The sequence below is a fragment of the Argiope bruennichi genome, chromosome 11, assembly GCF_947563725.1.
Source record: "Argiope bruennichi chromosome 11, qqArgBrue1.1, whole genome shotgun sequence".
Taxonomy (NCBI): domain Eukaryota; kingdom Metazoa; phylum Arthropoda; class Arachnida; order Araneae; family Araneidae; genus Argiope; species Argiope bruennichi.
This window is the reverse complement of record NC_079161.1, coordinates 75,998,532-76,021,974: the sequence shown is the minus strand read 5'-3', so window position 1 is coordinate 76,021,974 and position 23,443 is coordinate 75,998,532. Positions and strand designations below refer to the sequence as shown.

Here is a 23,443-nt window from a genome sequence, read left to right as displayed (position 1 = left end):
AGACATAATAAATGAATCTAGATAGCGTTCACTGCCCAATGGAAAATTGCCTGAAAAAATGAATAAAAAAAGAAAATTATTAAAGGCTGAGGCTGAAGAATGCATAACCTATAAATGTGGTGAATTTTAAGTATATACCCACATAATTTACTATTAAAAAATGTTACTGTATACTTTAAATGCATTTTTCTCAAAATTGATTTTTACTTATTTCTGCTCACTAGAAATCAAATAATTAAAAATACAATTATCATATTATTTTGAAAGTTGGTGGACTTTGTCTTTACACTATTTTCTAGGGAAGGAACTAAAAGGACTTAGATTATTTTTTTTAATTTACAGCCTATTGTTTGAATAATAATGTCATAAATTCATTAAAAATTTCATGATAAATCTAAGAATGACTCTAAAATTTTTATTTATTATTATAACCATATGATTATTGTTCATTCCCTATAGAAACCTACAGTGGCTCAAAAAATTGAGAGTACACCTTACTTTTACTTGATAAATCCGACTTTCAATATAAATAACACATTACCGGGAAGTTCAAACATGTTTTTATTTTTACACATAACAAAGGGTTTAATTTAGAGTAAAAATAAAGAAAAATCAACGGGAAACTTCTAAATTGAAAATTTTCAGAAGCATTTTAAATAAACATACGCAGAATTTTGCCTCAAAAAATTGAGAATACACCAATGAAATTTTTGTAATATCACGCATGTAATATAACGCAAAAAGTGTCACTATTAAGTTTCAAGTCTTTTGGCTCTTATAATGGCCTCTAAACGTAATGGTACCGATTCAACCAATTTTTGGTGGTATCTGATGATATTTTACCCCATTCTTCTTGCACCACTTGTTTTAAATGGGTCTTGTTTCTAATTTTGTGTTTTTGATCCACTTTTTCGAATATGGCCCAAGAATATTCAATGGCATTGATATCAGGGTACTGTGGTGGTGTGTGTAACTGTTGTTTACAACGAAAAAGGCACCATATTTTGACGTTACATGCATTCTGTTTGGGGTTGTTGTCCTGCTGGAAAATGGAATTTCCATCTAAACTCAAATTTTTAACACTTTCTTTTTGATTGCTGCGACCATATGGTTCATCCAACTTGTTGCAGAAACTTTTCAAATCATAAGCAGAAGTGTAGGTGCTGAAACTGTGCTAAATGCCATTAGATAAGCCGGATATAAAAGTAGCATTGTTAGAGAGAAACCATTCATTAGCTTTCAAATTCAGAAAAAGCATCTGAAAATTGCAAAAACTCATCTATTGAAGACCAATAACCTTAGGAAGAAAGCTATATTTAGTAATGAAAGAAAATTCAACATTTTTGGCAGTGACAGCCATTGTACTGTATGAAGAAAGCCTAATATTGCTTTGGATCCATAAACTTTACGTCCTATAGTTAAACATGGTGACTCCGTCATGATTTGAGGTTGCATGGCTTCAAACGGGGTGGGAAATTTAATTTTTGTATATAGCATTATGAACTATATGGTTTACTTGGATATACTTCGCAGCAATCTAAAGAAAAGTGCTAAAAATTTGGATTTAAGTGGAAATTTCATTTTTCAATAGGACAACGACTCCAAACAGAATGCATGTAACGTCAAAATAGGGTGTCTTTTTCTTTGTAAACAGCAGTTACAACACCACCACAGTACACCGACATCAATATCATTGAATATATATGGGCCACACTCGAAGTAGTGTTCCAAAAACACAAATTTAGAAACAAAAACCATTTAAAACAAGTGATGCAAGTAGAATCGGTTAAAATATGTTCAGATACCACCGAAAATTTGTAGAATTGGAACCACGATGTTTAGAGGGCATTATAAAAGCCAAAAGACATGCAACTTAATAGTTACACATTGTTTCTATGAGCGATATTACAAAAATTTCATTGGTGTATTCTCAATTTTTTGAGGCAAAATTCTGCGTATGTTTATTTAAAACGCTTCTGAAAATTTTCAATTTAGAAGTTTCCCGTTGATTTTTCTTTATTTTTATTCTAAATTAAACCCTTTGTTATGTGTAAAAATAAAAACGTGTTTGTTCTTTCCGGTAATGTGTTATTTATATCGAAAGTCGGATTTATCAAGAAAAAGTAAGGTGTACTCTCAATTTTTTTCAGCCACTGCATGTAGTTTATTTTGGTGTAATTTTTGTTCGGTTGTGAGTAACAGTTTTTGGTGGAGCCAATTTGAAGTATTTAAAGAATTTGCTTAAATTTATGCTATTAAATGCGAATTTTCAAAAAGTTTTAATGTTTATTTCAAATATTGAGATCCTATTGCTACTTTTGAATAGTCTTAAACCCAGAAATATGATTAAAGTATGTCTACACTATATCGTTCTAAAAAAGTGCTCCAAACGTGTTCGGATACCTTAAATTTTATTAAGTATTTTAGTACAAACAATATAATTCTATTAAAGTATCTGGTGTTTCACAAAAAATTGTTTGCTTAGAAGATATAAACACCTGCTAAGAGTAACATTATCTCTTTCAGTTCTTATAAATAATTTTCTATTACTATTTTCTTTGATATTTCTAATAAAAAATAGTTGTTACGACTACTATTTTGAGAATTCAGTTAATAAAACATTATGTGTGGAGTTAAGCAAAGATCAAAATTTTATTAAGTCAATTAGTAAAATATTATATCCTTGGTTACCATATTTAGTAAAGTATTGCATCTGAAGTAAACCATACTATTGAATTAAATACTATTTTCGCAATTGCACGTTAGCGAACAAAGTTTTGGTTATGTTATTTTAAGTATGTGAAAGAATACAATTAAAAAATAGTAATCAATTAAAAAATTTCAACTAAAATATTGCAATCATCAAACAAATTCGATATCGAAATTGGGATGAATCTTCAAGCTTCAGATATGATGTGACTTCACTATTGGTATCATGAATGATTGCCAGCTGTTAATATAAGTTATTTTTCCTATAAGATTCTCTTTGATATTTCTAATCAAAAACACATTGCCACAATTATCAGCAGTGCTCTTTAGTTTCATGATTTAATCAATAAAATATTGTATGTAGAATTAATCCTAGATCATTAATTAAGCTGGTAAAATATTTGATCCAAAATTACCATAGTAAAAAATTATATCTCGAGGAAGCTATATTATTGAATGAAATATTCATTATGCAATTGCATAAAAATATACAAATAAATGAACATCTTATTTTAAGTATATGAAATTTGAATGAACATCATCAAACAATAGCAATCAATCGAATAAATTTTATTAAAATATTGCAATCATTAAACAAATTTAATCCCGAAATTGGGATGAATCTTCATGCTTCAGACAAAATGTTTGCGAAAATTTCACTATTAGAGTTATGATTGCTTGCTTATCGTTAATGTAAGTTATTTTCTGTTTTCTTAGATATTTCCATTCAAAAAATGAAGCCTATTAAAATCCGTAATATTGGCTTCATGATTCAATTAGTAAAATATGTAGAGATAACCATAAATCACTATTTTGCTAAGTCAATAAGTAAAATATTATATCCATAGCTACCACGTGTAGTAAAATATTTCATCTGAAGTAAAATATATTATTTAACTAATTAGTATTTCTTCAGTTTTATGATAGTATTAAAATAGTTGAACATCTTATTTTAAGAATATGAAATTTCAAAGGGAATCATCAAACAATATTAATCAATCGAAAAATTTCTATAAAAGTATTGCAAGTATCAAAAAATTCTGAAATTGTGATGAGTTATCCTGTTTCAGAGAGCAGTCGAACGAAAATTTATTTTTAGAATTATGACTGCCTGCGTGTTCATGAACACAATCGTTAAAATACCGAATAAGCTGCATGTTGCTTCAGAAAAAAAAATATTAAAAAAATAAACATTTTTATGGAAATTTGATGGCCATTAAAACATTTAATTTATTTTATTTGCTTTTCTTTAAATACGATAGTTCATAAACAGAAAGTGGTAAACATATGACGTTTAATGTACGGCTTAAAAATACTCATAAACATTGTCTGATATCTGTAAAACTTTTAACGAAACACTATAAATGTTTGTCCATCGATCTGTCATGCATATAAAGTGTACATTCCTTCAATAAAAAAAAAAAAAACTTGAACACTGTATGTTGTTGTTATTTCTTATGGCACTTGCCATGGACAAGCCTGCTGTTACGAAGACAGCGATTTTAAGCCGATGGAGGAACGTCTCTTGTTTTTTTAGTAGCCCCAACTAGGGCCAAGCGTACGACTTTGCTACTCACGCATCATTCATTCGCTTGCATAACCCCTTTTTACAGGAGGGCACATTCACACATCTCACAGATACAACAACCATGTCCAAACCGGGACACGAACCTAGGACGTCTAGATCATGGGGAAGACGCGCTACCCCTATGCCAGGAGCCGGCTTGAACCTCTTACTAATAGGGTTGTTCAACAGGTACTAGAAATTGAACGTAAACCACTTCTGAAGATTATAAATTAGTAATTACAAATACTAATTGGATTATTAAACTATGTTAATTTTATATTTTTGTTTTAAACATTTTTTTTAAGTTTCTTTACAATCCTTTTTATTGTCTCTTCTAGATTACATTTAGTGCTAACTAATATAAGAAACTTATTGCGTTTTATATTTCACCTAAGTTTAATCCCTATGTGATCCCAAAATATGTAAAAATAAAATAATACTGTTGGAATTTTCTGCAAAAATTATTTAAAAACACTAAAATCCTAGAAACTATGACTTTGTATGTAAGGTATATATTAGAATGCATATGAGATTTGTAAAAGATAATATTCAGTCAGTGCATGACAATTCCATTAATGACGAAGCAGGAGTTGAAACTTTCATAGATTTTATTTTCACACAAATATGGACACGGATATTTCTAAGCTACCACACAAACACATCACAACACAAAGACGAGAGAGAGAATGTACATGTCGCCGCGTCGGCGTCTCGAATACATCTGGTTAGGGGAACAGAATTTCCCCTTTTCTCCACCGGAGGGAGTCAAAACTCTAACAGATAAAATAAGCTGTGTATTTTGTCAATATATTATTTTTTAATATCTATTTTACAGCAACTGGGGCAAAATTTTTGTTTCTTTAAAACTAAAATAATAATTGCTCTAAACGATCGCTTAAATCTGTTGATCAATTTTCAAAACTCGTATATTGAGTCCACACGCAATTGAGCCTCTTTGTATCTTCTCTACAATTCTCTTTTTTGCTTCTCCACATTACGTTTAGTATTATCTAATATAATAACATTACACCGATATATATTTTATATCAGTTTAATCCTCTATTCTTTGGTCCATTATTAAGTGTAAAAATAGGATAAGATTGTTTAAATCTTCGGCAAAAATTATTTAAAACCCTTCAAACTGTGGCTTTGTACGGTTTGTGCGTGTATGAGATAAGGGACGTATTAAAATGCATATAAGGTTTGAAAAAGATCAAATTTCCCCTTGATCTGGGCGCCCCGGGTTCGAATACCGGTTCGGGCATGGTTGTTCTTCATCTGTGTTCTATTTGTGAGGTGAGTGAATGTGCCCCCACTGTAAAAAGGGGTTTTGCAAGCGAATGTGTGAGTTTCATCTTCATATGAGCTATAAGTGAGACTTCTGCCCTCGGGTGCTCAGGGGTCTTTACCCTTAGAAGCTACTGCACCCGCTTTCCGTGATAACGCGGACACGCCATCATCAAAAGATCAAATCTGCTGCATATTTTTTCAGCATATTATTTTCTTAATAACTATTCCATAAAAACTGAACCAAAAATACATCTTTAAATCTGAAATAATAATCATGTAAACGATCGCCTGAATCTTTTGATCAAATTTTGAAACACGTATATTGCTCCCATAAGCAATTAAGCTAATAAGCCCACTTTGTATCACTCTTCATTAACTAAATTTAAACTTGATAACTGCATAACTGAACGGTATCAACTTCACAAAAGCTGCCTATCTAGAAAGGAAATTATTTAATTTACCTGCATTATTAATTCCTTTCTTTAAAGAATGCCTCCGTCATCCCTTTAAACAATAAAGTTAAGCTCATCACTTCATTTATTTTTCTGGAGGAGGGGGGAGAATTCCTATGACACACCTCAAAATAGAATAATGGATTCCGAATCTCTTTCAGCTGATGCGTTTTCTTTTCTTCCAAAAGTCATAAAGTGGTCTCTGTTCCGTTTTTAATTTGCCGAGATTTACTTTATTCGTTTTCAGAAATAATTTAAATAAAGGGTTTATCCGAAGAGAGGAATGAAGATTTCCTTCCTTTCATTCCATCCCAAGGAGAGGGAGGGAATAAACTCGGTTAAAGAATTAATTTTAATGTCTTAATTTCTCTACTTGAGGGAAAGATGAATCCATTTAAAGATTTTTGATTAAATGAAGTAAGCAGTGGATATGTAAAGACTGGTGAAGTGATTTTTAAAATTAAAGCTGAGATCATTTCAATGATAGGTCGATAATAGCGTGAGCCGAAAAAAAAATTATTGGGAGCTCGAGACAATATTTTTATGAAAAAATGGAGGTTTCGTTTAGGAAAAATGAATAGCATTTTTAAATTCTTGTTCTTAGGAATATTTCAAGACAGAGATAAATGAATTGTGGGTAATATGAGTTATTTTCATTTACAGGTATGTTAATGGCAATGAATTCAATAAATTGTTAACTTTTAGAAAATTGTCAAAAAAAAAATACTGCATAATTTAAAGCACAGTATTCGTTCATTTTTTGAAAAAATAAAATATTTTTTGATTGATTTGTTTGGAACATTTCAAGGCACTTACAAATGAATTGTGGGTAATATGAGTTCTTTTCATTTACAGGTATGTTAATGGTAATGTATTCAATAAATTGATAACTTTTAGAAAATTGTCAAAAAAAAACACTGCATAATTTAAAGCACTGTATTCGATGCTATTTTTTTAAAAAGAATCAATATAATTTTTTGATTGATATTTTTGGAACATTTCAAGGAACTAACAAATGAATTGTTGGTAATATGAGTTATTTTCAATAACATGTATATTACTGCAATGCATTCAATAAATTGTTAACTTTTAGAAAATTGTAAAAAAAACCTGCATAATTTAAAGCATTGTATTCGTTACTATTTGTGAAAAAGTAGAATATTTTTTGATTGATTTGTTTGGAACATTTCAAGGCACTAATAAATGAATTGTGGATAATGTGTGTTATTTTCATTTACATATAAGTTTATGGCAATGAATTCAATAAAGTGATAACTTTTAGAAAATTGTAAGAAAAAAAACACTGCATAATTTAAAGCACTGTATTTGTTGCTATTTTTGAAAAAAAATAGAATATAATTTTTTGATTGCTTTGTTTGGAACATTTCAAGGCAATAACAAACGAATAGTGCATTTCATGAATTATTGATATTTAGTGGCAATAAATTCAGAAAATTTTCCCATTTAGAAGTTTTTCAAAAATTAACATTTTATCACAGCTCTTTTGTTTCAATTCACTTCTTGATAAGATGGATATAATTTTTAATTATTCATTATTAGGAAAATTTCAAGGCAACAATTACTGAATAGTGAATTATTTACATTTACAAATGTGTTAATGGCAATAAATTCAATAAATTATTCACTTTTAGAAAATTCTGATTAAAAATACTGCATAATTTAAAGCACTATTTTCATTTTTCTAAAAGGCTGAATGTAATTTTTAAATCGGTTTTCTCAGGAACTTTTCAAGGCAATAATAAACGAATAGTGCGCTGCATTATTTATAAATATTTACATATATTTGAGTATCAGTGAATTTGTCAAATCTTTCATTTTACAGGGTTTTCAAAATGCAATAATATCGTATTAAAACGAATGTGTTTCCTTTTCATTTTTTTCGGAAGATGCATAGTATTTTTAAATCATTAAGGCTTACGATCATTTCAAGGCAACTATTACCGAACAGTGCATTTTGAGAGTTATTTTCATTTTCAGGTATGTTAATGGCAATAAATTCTGTAACTTGTCAATTTTAGAAAATTCTGAAAAACAACTATACAATTTAAAGCACGATTTTTGTTATCATATTTAAAAAGATGGGAAACAATTCTTTAATCGCGTTGTTTAGGAACATTTAAGTCAATAGCCAATGTATAGTGTGCTGCAGGAGTTAGTTACATTTACAGATATATTAGTGGCAATGGATAATTCAGCAAATTATCCGTTTTAGAAGAGTTTCGAAAATTATAACATCGTATAAAAACAGTCTTGTTTCGCTTCTATTTTTGACAAGATGGATAGAATTTTTAATTATTTATGCTTAGGATTATTTCAAAGTAATGTCTACTATTTGTTTTGTGAGTTATTTGCATTTACAGATATGTTAACGGCAGTAAATTCAGTAAATTGTCAGAAAATTTCAGTAATTTCAGTAAATTTCTTGTAAATTCTGAAAAACCGCTGTACACTTTTTAAAGCAACATTTTCGTTGTCATTTTTGGAAAAAGGAAATAGAAATTTAAAATCGCCTGGTTTAGGAAGATTCCAAGGAAATAATAAAGAAATAGTGCACAGCATGTTTTATAGACATTTACATAGTGAGTGACAATTAAATCAGCAAATTGTCCCTTTTTAGAGGATTTTCAATATATAGTAACATAAAATAAAATCACTTTCATTTCGTTTTTTTAGACATACGTATAGATGCTTAGGATCATGTCAAAGCAACAACAATTTAACAGTGGTTTGTGAGTTATATTCATTTACAATAATGTTAAAGGCAATGATTTCAGTAAATTATCACTTTTAGAAAATTCGCAAAAACCGCTGCACAGATTAAAGCGTTATTTTCGCTTTGATTTTTTAATGTTCCATTGATTTCAGTCATTGCGATTAAGAATTACTGGGTTTAAATACATTCAAAAACATAGATCGACAAATAATCAACGATTGAAGAGATTTGATTCTAAATTTGATAAGATTTTCTATTTTTGATGCTAAATCCAGTATATCAATTTTATTTGCTTTGCTCTTTATGTTATGTAAATATCTTTTCTCGCATTCGAGCAGCTAGACATACAGACTTCCTATGAAACGATTTCGTTTAAAATTTGTTGAAAATTTGCAAATTTGGTCGTAAGTCCATGCACGAAAAGCTCAAAGTATTTTCCAGTTATCGCGTGTTCAGACAGACAGACTAACTGGCCAACAAACAGAGAGACAAAAATAGTGCTAAATGTGTTTTCCTGCCTCCCAGACGTAAAAATCAAGAATTCGAAATTTCTGACGATTGCAATACTTCTTTTATACTTGATATATGAGGAAATAAAAATCGTTTGCTATTTATTTTGTTGTTTATAAAAAAACTAGCCGCCTTTGGCGACCAGCCGGTTCGCCAATCTTAATGTTCGTTAAAATTTTAATAATTAAATATTTTATGCAATTCCAACTTTAATAGATTCTTCAGCAAAATATTTTAAAACTTCAAATTTTGATAGTCATATAATTCACTCATAATATTATAAAGGCCTTCAGTCATAACGTGATATGTATCTCTCTAATTTTCTGTTACCCCTCGTAGAATTTATGCTTTTAATTAAAGTGTAAAGGATTAATCTGCAATTAATATAATAATATTTTTTACTGAAACAAAGCATTTTTTTTAATAATATGATTACTGATAATAGAGTCACTGAGCGTTTAAACTTTATGGGCACTAAAGAATATCTTTCTTAATTTATATAATATCTCAAGAATTTGTCAACAAAATTTTCTCAGATTCATCATGAACGGATCGATTCATTAACAATGTTTCATTTTAAATGCATCAAACACTAAGAAAATAAAATGAATCGTTTAAAATAATCGGTCGAAAACAGGTCTAAAAAAAAACTACTTAAAAAACGATGTACTTAAAACTATAAGCATATATCAAAAAATATATAACTAACATAAATACAATTTAATTACAAAAGCATGCAATTAGCCTAAAAATAATTTAAATCATTGAAAACAGGTTAAAAAAAACTACTTAAAAAACGATGTACTTAAAACTATAAGCATATACAAAAAAAATATATAACTAACATAAATACAATTTACTTACAAAAGCATACAACTAACCTAAAAGTAATTTAAATCGTTCGTTGATAATGGTTGCCATGCCAACAATCAGAACACAGTGCGCATGCGTGAATTTTCTTCGCTTTTTACGGTAACGCAAATGCATGGATTTTTCTACGCCAGTTGGGGTAACGCTATGCAGATTATACATTTTTAATTTCCTTTATTCTTGTTATTTTAATTCAAAAGTACTTCAGAATGAATCTGAAACATGGATTAATTAACAATGTTTAATTTTAAATGCATAAAACATTAAGAAAATAAACAGAATCGTTTGAAATAATCCGCCGAAAAATCTTAACCCTAGCCTCATTTCTGTTGGGAGAAAAAAAGAACTAAAGCCTAAATCATTTGGCGTTGGGGAAAATGGAAGATTTTTTTGGCGGGAAAGTTAGTTTTTAATTAATAATTAAAATTCTAATTAAAATTTCAAAAAAAGGGACCCCAGGTGCACATTCCCGGCCTCTAAGGTATACATGTACCAAATTTGGTAGCTGTATGTCAAATGACCTGGCCTGTAGAGCGCCAACACACACACACACACACACACACATTGAGCTTTATTATAAGTATAGATATATATGAAATATCTTCAAAGAATGGAGAATTAAAATGGAAATATTAAAATTCCACCTTCAAAGAATATTTTGCAGTTAATATTGATCATTTTCAAACCAATTAATACTAAAGTTTAGTTGGAATTTTTAAACATATACACAAGAAAATGGCTAAATTTATTAATACAAAGGACATTCTTTTTGTTGTTATATCAATAAGTTTAAAAATGAAATTAGATAACTTGCTTCATTTCCCAAATTTCAAAAAAAAAGAAAAAAACCAAGTTTAAATTGCCTTGAATATTTCTAAGATAACATGATTTAGAAGGGCTAAATTAATGATAAACATCCTATAATTAGAATGCTTTATGTTTACAACAATAAATCATTTTGACTGTTTTGGATAAGCCACGAAAGAACGAAGTTTTCACTAGAGCAACTTCAAATTAAAGTTGTTCAATTAATTTTATACTTCATTTTTAATGACAAACAGTGTTTAAATCTATCTCCTGTAATTATGTTTTAATGTATGTATAATTAATTAAAAGATACCCTAAATGAAGCCATTGAATCATCCATCACTGTGGGCATATTGTGAATTTATGTTTATCTTCCTAAAGTTAATGACATTAAAATAGGCTTCATTTATGTTTCGTTTATATGTTATCCCATTGTTTTTCGAAAATAATTATAAATTGTTTACAAATGAGTTCACATCATTAAAAATCTTAATATAATTGTTCACAATTTAAGTATTATTTAATATAGCTACCTCACTTAATAACGAACCATTCACTCATATTTTTAATAATATTAATTTAATCACTTTAACTGCCATTTTTTAATTTTTTTTTAATTAACAGAAATTATAGGAAAGAGAATTAGAAAACTATAGCAATAATTTAAGATTTTTAGTTTATAATTCGTGAAACCTTTATATTGACAGATATTTAGCTACATGTGTTGAATGTTCGCTTGTTTCACTTTATGTCATACTAGCCGCCTTTGGCGACCAGCCAGTTCGTCAATCTTAATGCTCGTTAAAATTTTAATAATAAAATATTTTATGTAATTCTTACTTTAATAGCTTTTAAATTAAAATATTTTAAAACGTCAAATTTCAATTCACTCATAATATTATAAAGGACTTCAGTCATAACGTAATCTGTATCTGTCTAATTTTCTGTTAGCTGCCATAGAATGTATGATTTAATTTAAAGTGGAAATGATTAATCTGCAATTAATCTAATAATATTTTTTACTGAAACAAAGTATTTTTTTTTTTTTTTTTTTGCAATATGATTACTGAAAACAGAGTCACTGAGCATTTAAACCTTATGGACACTAAAGAATATCTTTCTTAATTTATGTAATATCTCAAGAATTTGTCAACAATATTTTTTCAGATTCATCATGAGCAAGTCTATTAATTAACAATGTTTAATTTTAAATGCATCAAACACTAAGAAAATAAACAGAATCGTTTAAAATAATCGGTCGTAAACAGGTAAAAAAATTATTTAAAAAACGATGAACTTCAACTAACATAAATACATTTTAATTACAAAAGTAGGAACTAACCTAAAAATAATTTAAATCAAATTCGCAATCAGTCACAGCAATCAGAACACAATGCGCATGCGTGAATTTTCAACGCCAGTTACGATAATGCAAATGCGCGAATTTTTCTACTCCAGTTGGTGTAATGCTATGCGGATTAGAAATTTTTAATTTCGTTTATTCTGTGTTATTTTAATTCAAAAGTACTTCAGAATGAATCTGAAAGATCGATTCATTAACATTGTTTATTTTAAATGCATAAAACATTAAGAAAATAAACAGAATCGTTTGAAATAATCGGCCGGAAAATGTTAAGCCTAGCCTCATTAAAGCTGGGGAAAAAATCCTGAAGCCTCACTCATTTGGCGGTGGGGAAAAAAGAAAGATTTTTTGGCGGGAAAGTTAGTTTTTAATTAATGATTAAAATTTTAATTAAAAATTCAAAAAAGGGACCCCGGCTGCACATTCCCGACCTCTAAGGCATACGTGTACCAAATTTGATAGCTGTAGGTCAAACGGTCTGGCCTGTGGAGCGGCAACACACACACACATTGAGCTTTATATAAGTATAGATTGAAAAATATTTATGCTATAACGACGGATATGGAATTGTCTCCTGGAAAAATTTTATTCATCAAGGAAGATTGCATAGTTAACCTTGCCATTTGGAAAAATGTACATCTTCAGGGAGAAATGCAAAATGAATTTCCATCCTTTAATTCAAGGAATATTAATTCAGATTTAAAGAAAAATTCTTAATTTATCTTCAAATTTCTTTTTTGTTTATTTTGTTATCAAAATATTGTATCATATAATGTCATTAATCACGCTTTTAAATTAACAACTTTATTAATAAACTTTCATTCTTAATCAATTACGTCATATCTCTACCAAGTATTCAATCCCTTTTAAACATATGAAAATATTTAATGCTAAGTCGATATTACTATACAAACTTTTTAAAATGTCCCTCTATTTTAAGTATTTTAATGCTTTGTATTTGATCTTTGAGTAGTGCATTATCTCTAAAATCTTTTAAATTATTTAACCATGAAGAAACTCAGACAACATGATATATGGTTAGTTTTACTCAAAGGGAATATGCATTAGAAGTGAAATATGAGTTATTGCTTCTCATTACGTAGTGTAATACATTTTAGTTTTCTTTTAAGTTAAATGTTACATTAGGGGAAACTTTTCTGTTTGCATTTGTTTAAGCATTGAACAATTCGAGTATAATCATGCATTACGGGAAATTGATGTTGCCGTATATCATCCGAATATATACAGTAAGAGCTGTTAAAGTTCCAATAATTATTAAGTTCGTATTGTAATTGATTAAAAATTGTATTGCTTTATTTTAATAAATTTAAAGTTGATAAATTAATACTGTAAATATACGAAATTTTCTTTTGAAATGGGGATTTTGTGTGTGGGGGGGGGGTGAGTATGTGTGTATGCGTGCAAAGCAATATTTTAAATATTTTCACGGTTTTCTGATATAAACGAGATTAATAAAGCATTTCAAAAATTATTCTTTAACTACGCATTCATTAAAGTTCTAGAAATAGAATTTCAATTTTAATTATTTTATACTGTATGTTTTTACTTTTATTTATAAATTATTATTTTAAATTTAATGATATCTTTTAAATTTAATATCAGATTTCTTAAAATTCGCTAATAGATGGCGACGCTTGAGTACAATTAAAATTTAATTGAATTAACTGATTAACTTTAAGTTTTAAAAATAATAAAACAATATTTTGCAATCGAAAATGCATAAGTTCAAGACATTTCAAAACTCATCATCATAATTACCAAAAACGAAAGTAAAAGATAAAGTTCCATTCTTTTCTATTATTTGTTTTCTATTTTTTTTAATTTAAATGGAATAGATACCTGATTATAAATTTGGTTAGTGAAAGTGAGTTCCATATTATAGGATAGGTAGATTTTTTTTTAATTTCTTAGTTTATTTTTAAATCATGTTATTTCAATTGCATTCCACTCATAATTAAATTATGACCGAAATTCACATTTCCTTTTCTTTTTTAAGTAGTTATTTCAGAAACTTTAACTTCCTTTTGCTGTCAAGCATCTCAGAAATTTCAAAATTCTCTCGTTTTATAATGTGAATTTAAAGTGTAATTACAGTAATTTCTTGAGAATTTCGAGTTCATCATTTATCGCTAATTGAAGATCGAACCACAACTACAAACTTCTGCAAAAAATTAATGTAAGGTTTTTTTTTTATTATCCATCCGAGAGTGTGCGGTCAGTCTTCAGAAAAATGAGATTTAGAGTCCACAACTCTCTAAAATTTTCTTCAAAGTTAGGAATCTTTTATTAGCTTAGATAGTTCATTTAAATTTAACAAGATGCATCAATCAAAATGCAAGTAATCTATGAATATGAAAAATTATTCTGGTTTAATATTTAAAATAATGATAAATTATTTTTGTATTGAATTTTAGGACATTGGTGATATTCTGAAATGTTAAAGTAAATATTAGGACTAAAATCTTTTAAAAGCCGATAACAGCTCTTTTCTGTCCACAATGTAAAGAATAGTGGCATAACTTACAGGAAAGTTATAAAGACTAAAAATCACTCTGATAATGTACATTCGTACACAAAAATACAATAATTTTGTCAAACATAGACCACGTGTGATAATTTGAAATTTTAGTATACATATTGCAGTTATTTTAGTATACATACTGCAGTAATTTTAGTATTCATACTGCAGTAATTTAATACCCATACTACAACTAAACTTAATGGGTTTTTTTTAAAGCTTGACGAAAAGAATGACGCTGATATTTCCTAGGTTACATACAATCGCGAAATTAACAATTTCGGATAGAGAAATACAATATTTTCGTATGAGACCTAAGAAATTTTGTGATAATATTTTAAAATACTTTCGCACAAAGAAATGCAATACTTTGTAATTAAAACTAAGAATTCTTATGAGATTTTGATATTTTAAAGTGCACACAAAGATAATTTATCTTTCACAACGTCGTCCATTTGAATTGCAGAGTAAGAAGTATTGCCATTATATTGCAGATAACCTACGAAGATTAAAAAAAATTATGATGATATAAATTTTTCATGCATTAAAATATATTTCTATTGTTAGAAATACGATATTTTCGCATGAAATCTAAGAAATTTTGTGATACCTTGAAATACTTTCGGACAAAGAAATACAATACTTTCTTATTAAATCTTATGCGTTTTTGAAATTTTAAGGTAATTAACTTTATCTGTATATACGTCGTTCATTTGAATTGCAGATTAAGAAATAACGTCATTATTTCCAGGTAATCTACGAAGATAAATAAAAGGAAGCTGATAAATAATTTTAATGCGTAAAAATACAATTTTATTGTTAGAAATACAATATTTTCATATGAAACTTAAGAAATTTTGTGATGCTTTAAAATACTTTCGCACAAAGAAATATAATACTTCATTATTAAACTTGAGAATTCTAGTGAGATTTTAAAATTTTAAAATATACACAAAGAAAGTTTATGTTTGACAACATCTTCCCTTTGAATTGCAGAGTAAGGAGTATTGCCATTATAAGCCAGGTAATCTACGAAGATAAAAAAAATTTATGGTGATGAATAATTTTTATATATAAAAATACAATTTTATTGTTAGAAATACAATATTTTCATATAAAACTTAAGAAACTCTTTGATGCTTTAAAATATTTTTGCACAAAGAAATATAATATTTCATTATTAAACTTGAGAATACTTATGAGATTGTAAAATATATGCAAAGAAAGTTTATGTTTGACAACATCTTCCCTTTGAATTGCAAAGTAAGGAGTATTGCCATTATAAGTCAGGTAATCTACGAAGATAAAAAAGTTATGGTGATGAATAATTTTCATATATAAAAAAATACAATTATGCTGTTTTAACTAGGATTTTTTAATTACCTTTAAAATAAATTTTATATCCAAAATGTTCAAAAGTTTTAATTGCAATCATTTACATTCAAAATAATCTAAAATAAAGCGAAAAATTCCTCTGATAAAAAAATTTGTTTTCTAAATAAAAATAAGATGATTTTATATTGAACCTAACAACTCTTATGCTGCATCGAAATGTCGAGGTAAGTATTATGAAACAAAGTTTTCTTGGAAAAGATGCTATCATATTACAACCATTCTTTAAATTGTCCTATAAATGTTAAACTGTAACAAAATTTCCTTTACGACTAAAAGAAGAGAAAGAAAAATAGTATGTCCAAATATCTGAACTGCCCATAAAAAAACTCAAAATGGGTTCCTTAACTTCCCTCATAGAACAGACCATTTTGTAGGTTTGAAATTTTATTTTATTGCATTTCTTCAAAAATAGATTCATTTTATCATTATTTGAAGACCAGTGGGTATTTATTTTAAATATCCGAATAAAATATTGAACACCACTAAAACATATTCCGAGGTTTCTTTGTACACGGAGAGAAAATGCTTTTATTTTTCAACTTTCTTTTCCTAAATCCCTTTTTATCGTGGGTTTCAACTAAATATTTCTCCTTGTCATTTATTTCATGTTACGACTTTCATCTTTGCCCACATTTGATAGGTCAATTCAACTTCTTTACTACAAACTTTAGATCGTTATAAAATGATGTAAAATATATATATAGGAAACTGGAAACTAAACTCCAATAAGATATACAATAGTTGTATTTGGTTTCTTCTATATAGTCGTTTTTATTTTTTATAGTTTTTTTTTCTGAAACGAAAGTGCACATTTCTTTGAATAAAATATATTTGATTTTAAGTATTTAGAAGTCATTTCCGATTAGTAAATGGAGATTAATTTGAGCAGGTAATAAAAATATCTTAAACTGACTTAAAAAACTGTCCATTTAAATAAGTTTTTAATGAATATTGAAATTTGTCAAAGTGCTTTGATAATTCGATAATTGTTGCTACACTGGTCAGGCGATAGACACCCAAATTTGAAGGCCAGGTCGTTGGAGGCACGACCAAATTATCTTGAGTTCATTACTTTACTCTAAGTGATGAAATGGAATGAATTCGTTACATTATATATATTACTTTGAGCACAAAATGACTAAGATGATCAAACATATTTTACACGTGACCTCAAAGTTGTCCTAAAAATGAGAGATTATTTGATAAAGCTTAAAATTTTTCAAAATGATTCGAAATTTAATTCTCGATAATTCCAGCTGCACTTGTTAGTCATTAAACTTCCGGATCAGATTCGAGATCATCTGATCGGAAGTTCGATTAAATTGCTTTGAATGCCTTACTTTCCCTAATCATTATAATGTACTGAGTACCTTTCATTACGTTATTTTGAGAACATAGTGGATAAAATGTTCATAAATGTCTGACAAGTGACACCAAATCTTCTTTATTTAAATAGTATTTATAATTTTATGAAGTTCACATTTTTTCAAAGTGCTTAAAAAGTTGATTTCTGATCATCCCAGTTGTACTGGTGAAGATATAGACTGCCAGATAATTTCAGGATAGGCAAAATTTAACCAACTAATACCACTTTAACCCTTTCAGGGGCTGGTCATTAAACGTTTAAAATACAATGAAAAAAATCCATTCAATGTTATTAATAGGTTGTGTAAACATAGATTTTGCAATAAAAATTTTCTTAATATTTCTCTTTACACAGGGGGTAGTATCCTTATTTGATACTACCGCATGAGATACTACTCCCCTATTTGATATTACCCCCTATTACCACTCTACAGAAATGTATGTATTTTAGGTTAATTAACATTTTTATTCATTTTTAGGTAATTTGAAACATTTAAAATATTAAAAATACAATTAATGTCATATTTATTACAAATTTTCTAAATTATATCTTATATACATATATAAATAGTAAAAAACAGAAACCATTGCAATTTAATACCAAATATCAATTAAAAATAAGAACTATCTAACTATGATGCAAAAAATATATATTCACAATTGAATTTAAATTGATAAATATCAAATAAAAAGGGAAAAAATTAAGAATCACTCATTATTTGGCATGGAATCCTTCTCAACTTGTAGGAGTCTTTTTGTCTAACACCTAATGGCACATTGTATGTTTTGCGCATTATTCGTGTCTTATGCACATTTTTTGTGGAATTTTACAGGATAAAATTAAGCAAGGGATGAACTTTAAAAATAAGAAACCGTCTGGAACGAAAGGCAAGTCTTGAATGTGAAATGTTTTCTGGCTTTAAGGTATCTGTCTACGTGCGAAGACAAATTTTTGAAAAAACTGTTCAATTTTCATTTTTAGTTTATTTCTTAGGGCATTGCAATTCAAAACAATGAATAATATCATTTAAAAAGTTTTATGTAATTTGCAACTCAGTCAAATTGGGAAATTTGGGTAAAAATCTCTGAAAATTGTTGTAAAACGCAAAACATCCTAACAAGAATTCTAACCAAAATTTTCAAATTCTTTTTCTACAAAATATAGTTACAGCTTTAGTAAAGGCAATGAACTAGGATCTGAGAAATATTTGCATTTATAAGAAAGTTATAGCAGTTCGAGTATTTCCTAACTGAAAATTTATCAAAATTCTTACACATAAACAACATTAATGAGCTCTAAATAAAAAAAAACTGTTCATCTCAGAACTATAATTCTAATTCTTTGCCTTTAGAATAGTATAAATAACATACATACAAAATTTCATTAAAAAATATTCATAATATTTTGAGATATCATGTTTTGCGTATCAAAATTTTTACAAAATTAAAGTTCCTCAAAAAATGCATTTAAAGTTTTTAATTGTGGTTTATGAAAAATCTCTCTCTCTCTATTTTTTTAATATTCACCACATTTGTATGATACACCTTCTTTGTTAACAATTTTATCTGTTTTCTTCTTTCTAATAGCTCTTAATTTTTTCCTCGCAACTTTTGTTGTACTTAATGACTGCCTTTTTGACGTGATGATTCTTTCTTTATCGAGAGAAAGGAAGTGTCTCAGGGTATAATCCCCAGGAGTTATTCCCAGTTCAAAAAAAATTGCCAAGAGACCATAAAATCCATCATTAAAAATTATTATAGTTATTGATGTTCCCAAACGTAAAGTCTGTATTCACTCGAAAAAGCAAAGTAAATAAACATATAACACGAGACGAGCAGATGTTTTCAAACGTAAACAATGTTCGAGAAGCATCTGTTGCCAATCTTTTCTGTATATAAAGAGCTGAAAATTAATTCAAATTTAGGTGGCTTGCAAATAGTTTTGTATAAATTTAAAAAAATAATTAATTTATGATTTTAGGAGCGTATATTTGATGAAACAACGAAAAACATTCAACTTCCGGTAAGCACTTCCGGTTTCATTTTCGACTCTTTTGAATTACATAAATCTTCATATCTCCATTTCTATCAATCGTAAGAGAAAAATAAATACAGATTTTGAAAGCTAAATAAATGCACTTTAAAATAAAAAAAAATAAAAAATAAAATTGTGAATTTTGACCAAAAGTGGCTTTTTAGATGTAGACAGATACCTTAAATATGGGTGGTCTTTCTCCGGAGACAATGAACAGTCCCCTCCACTGAACAAAAAATTCTGCATCGCACCCTTCTCTGAAAAATATCAAGTTATAGCTTTCCCATGGATATGAGAGGCGATAAAATAGAAGATAATCGAATGAAGAAACACATGCTCGAGACGGGTGGTGTCCCTAAATGAGCAACAACTTTGGTTCGTTCTTATACTAATTAGAAGCTTCAAAAGAATTATGATTTAAAACATCATGATCATCAACAGAAAGAGGGTGACTGGATTTTATAAAATGTTAATTCTTAAGAACTCAAAAAAATTCTCACACTTCAGGTCAAAAATCGAAGCATTTTTAACATAAAATTACTACTGAAAAAAAAAACAATATAAAATTGCTCGGGTTGCCATCTATTCATTAGAAAGTAAACCAATTGCACTTTTCTAACAATTTTTTTGAGTTTTAAGTTCAATAGTTTTTTTTTATTTTTTTATATAGAAATAATTTAAAATAGGTGTCCTCTTTTACGACCACCGCCCCTGAAAGGGTTCTAAGGCAGAACTACTACTTTGTTTACTGTATTCATCATTAGAGGTGGTAAACGTTTCCTCAGCTCTTCCCCTTCCACCTATTCCACCTGAAAGAAATCGAAGCAACTGCTTTACTGATCAATGTAATATTCTACGAGATTTCAATATTTTTTCACAATCACCTGCGATTCTGCCGCCTCTACCCATTGTAGATCAACTGTTCTTTCTTAGCTATGTTTTGAAAATTTTGAGAATATTATCAGCTGGATTGTCTCATCACATGACCATGATGCAAACTCTATTTTCCGAATTGTCATTGTGAGGAAACTATTATGTAACTAATTATTTATCTCATTAACTGAATTATTTTTTATTTTATAAACATAACTTCATCAAATGCATTTAATCCAAATATCGTGATCATCTAATAATAAGTTATTTTTAATAATTCCAATATTTTAATGTTTAGTTTCATTTTGTACGTTTCTGAAAAAAGAATGCTTTTATTTAAGGTTCTGGATAGTCACTTTTAGATAGGCTTATGATTTAATGAGTGAAATTAATTTTTATAATTTTCTTTGCGCTTAGCTGTAACGTCAAGATGTATTTCCTTCCCTTAAGAGTCAAAATGGATTTAAATATTAAATTTGGCGATGCTAACATGTGTGAGTACTGATATTATCCTATGCAATTATAACTTTAAAAGCCATCAGAATAGCTTAGATATTGTTTTCGTCACTTGACCACTGTAGAAAATTGGCGCGTCTTGTAATAGCTTGTGCCCCCCGGGAGTTACCTCGAAATGAGGATGAGATGCTTCCGGTATGATAGTTGATCTCGCCACCTTGAGGGCATTCTAAATGCCTGGCTCCTCTCTCAATGATGGGACGTACTTCCTTAGGGAAGGGTTGTACCGTGGCCGGTGATGACTCTTAGGACTCAACCACAATTCCCGCCATTGTTGCTGTTGCAGTCTGGTCATTCAGTATTTATTATCCGTGTCCCTTTGGGAAGGTTGGAGAATCAGTGATATGACTTATAATAATTTGTATTGTACTCAAACAGGATGTTAAATTATGAAACAGACATTAGAAACTGTATAAAGAAGCGTTATTCTAAAACAATAAATTCCAAGAGGGGATTTTTTTCTCTTCAGAGATTACACTTCTCGTTAATTTTCCAATTTAAGTTTTGGCAAAATTTATTGAATTTGAAGGTAGTTTTAATATTTGAAAAGGTGAGAATCCTTAAAAATAAGTATCTGGTCGTAATACTCTTTTTAGAAGCGCTCTAACAAATTGGCGACATTTTCACTCTTTTTAGAAAAAAATGCCTCCATATTATTAGAGCTTATGGTAAAAATGCAATGAACAAACAATACATCAGAAAATGGTGCAACACATTTAAATATGAAGGAGATGCAATTTGTGTCAGTTCCAAGGTCGCCTACCAAACTGCAAATTCTGAATCGAAAATGTAGTGTTATCCCGTTAAATTGTTCTGATTGACTCCTAATGATTGTTTCTTTTCCACAAACAAAACTCTCATCAGAAGACGAATGACTACAAATGTTAAATTTAAATCAGCAGCCATCAAATAATTAAAAGATAGGTATACAATTCCCATTGAGCCGGGATGAAAAACGTTGTACTGCAATATGATATACCGTAAAACTCCAATTCGTTTAGCATTTGGATGGGAGAAGAAGTGTTGATACTCCGGTTTTATCTCTTTTCCAATTTATTTCAATTGATCGTGATATTACAATCCATCTATCTACTTTCACAATAAAATTTTATCATCCATGTTAAATGGCAAATCAAGTGATTATCATTTATTAATATTTGTATATTAATATTAATTTTTGGTATATTAATATTAAATCTGTCTTTTCTGTCTCTTTCAACAGGTAAATGGGATCATACAAAACACCGGTCACGGTGTGGTCTTCAGAGTGGACACTGGTCAACACTCACCAGTGGTTAACATCAGTGGCGGACCCCTCTCTTACAGCTATCGGGTTCAGGAGATCCACTTACATTTCGGACGCACTGATGGACAAGGGTCAGAGCATCGAGTGGGCAGTCATGCTTTTCCTGCAGAGGTATCTTTCAAACTTTTAAAATGAATTTTAAATGATATTGGTTCAATCTTAATTTAACGATGCTTTAAAGTGCATCTATTTTAAGTGCAATTATTAATTATATGGAACTTTTTTTAAAAAAAATTCTTTTTTTATATATTTTTAAAGCATTATAAATGATTTTTCATAAAAGATTCGTTATATTTAATCGTGTTCTCTAAACTCGGTGGTAACAGGTTGCTTGCAAATAAAAATTTACATAAATATTTGGATTTAACCCTCACATTATTAAGATTATTCCAATTCGGTTACTTCCGGAATGCACACATTTCTCTTTCAATGATAAAAAAAAAGCATTTTTACCTCTCTCAAACATCGCATTATTAGGCGGGGTTTTTAAGTGGTTAATATAAAAAAGAAATCCACTTTGTTCATGGTTACTACACAGTCTATGCTTGGGCATCTTTTAAGAATTCTCGGAAAGTATTCGTCCCCCTAAACCCATCTTGGCGAGCTTCTCTAATGAACAAAGCACGAGTCTTGGTATTCAGTCGATCATACCCAAGGGAAATATAAGGCATATCACATCAGTATCCAGGCGTTTCGCGCATCCACTGTATTTCATTGAACGGGAATTCAGGCCTCTCATTATTGATAAAGTCAAAACAGTTTAAACATATCATTGTATTTAAACAAGTGTTTCTTCCATTTGTATCTCCAGTGATAATCATTTATTCATCGCAATCATTTAAATCATTTATTTATTACATTATTTTTCCAATGCATTTCCTACCTTATCCATATTGATCTATTATAGATGAACAGAATATCTTCAGTTAATTGTTGAGTACCAATTGCAGAAAATACTGTAATCCTTTTTGCAGTTAACAAGCAATTAATGAGTCGCCCGCCTTAATTCAAATTTCGTTTCTATTTTATAATTTAATGATAATTTATTTCAAAGTTTCTGTGTACACTGATTCCAATGCGTACTCATATACTCATTAGATTTGAATCATATC

General features: G+C 28.8%; 1 protein-coding gene across 1 annotated transcript in view; it reads left to right on the top strand.

Annotated features, from left to right (window-relative positions):
• The window catches only part of LOC129957177 (carbonic anhydrase-related protein 10-like), a 765,422-nt gene that overhangs the window by 543,008 nt on the left and 198,971 nt on the right, over window positions 1-23,443 (top strand). Inside the window, exon 4 of the mRNA XM_056069369.1 lies at window positions 22,248-22,442. Within this exon, the coding sequence (XP_055925344.1) occupies window positions 22,248-22,442 (195 nt within the window). The remainder of the gene's footprint in view (window positions 1-22,247; window positions 22,443-23,443) is intronic.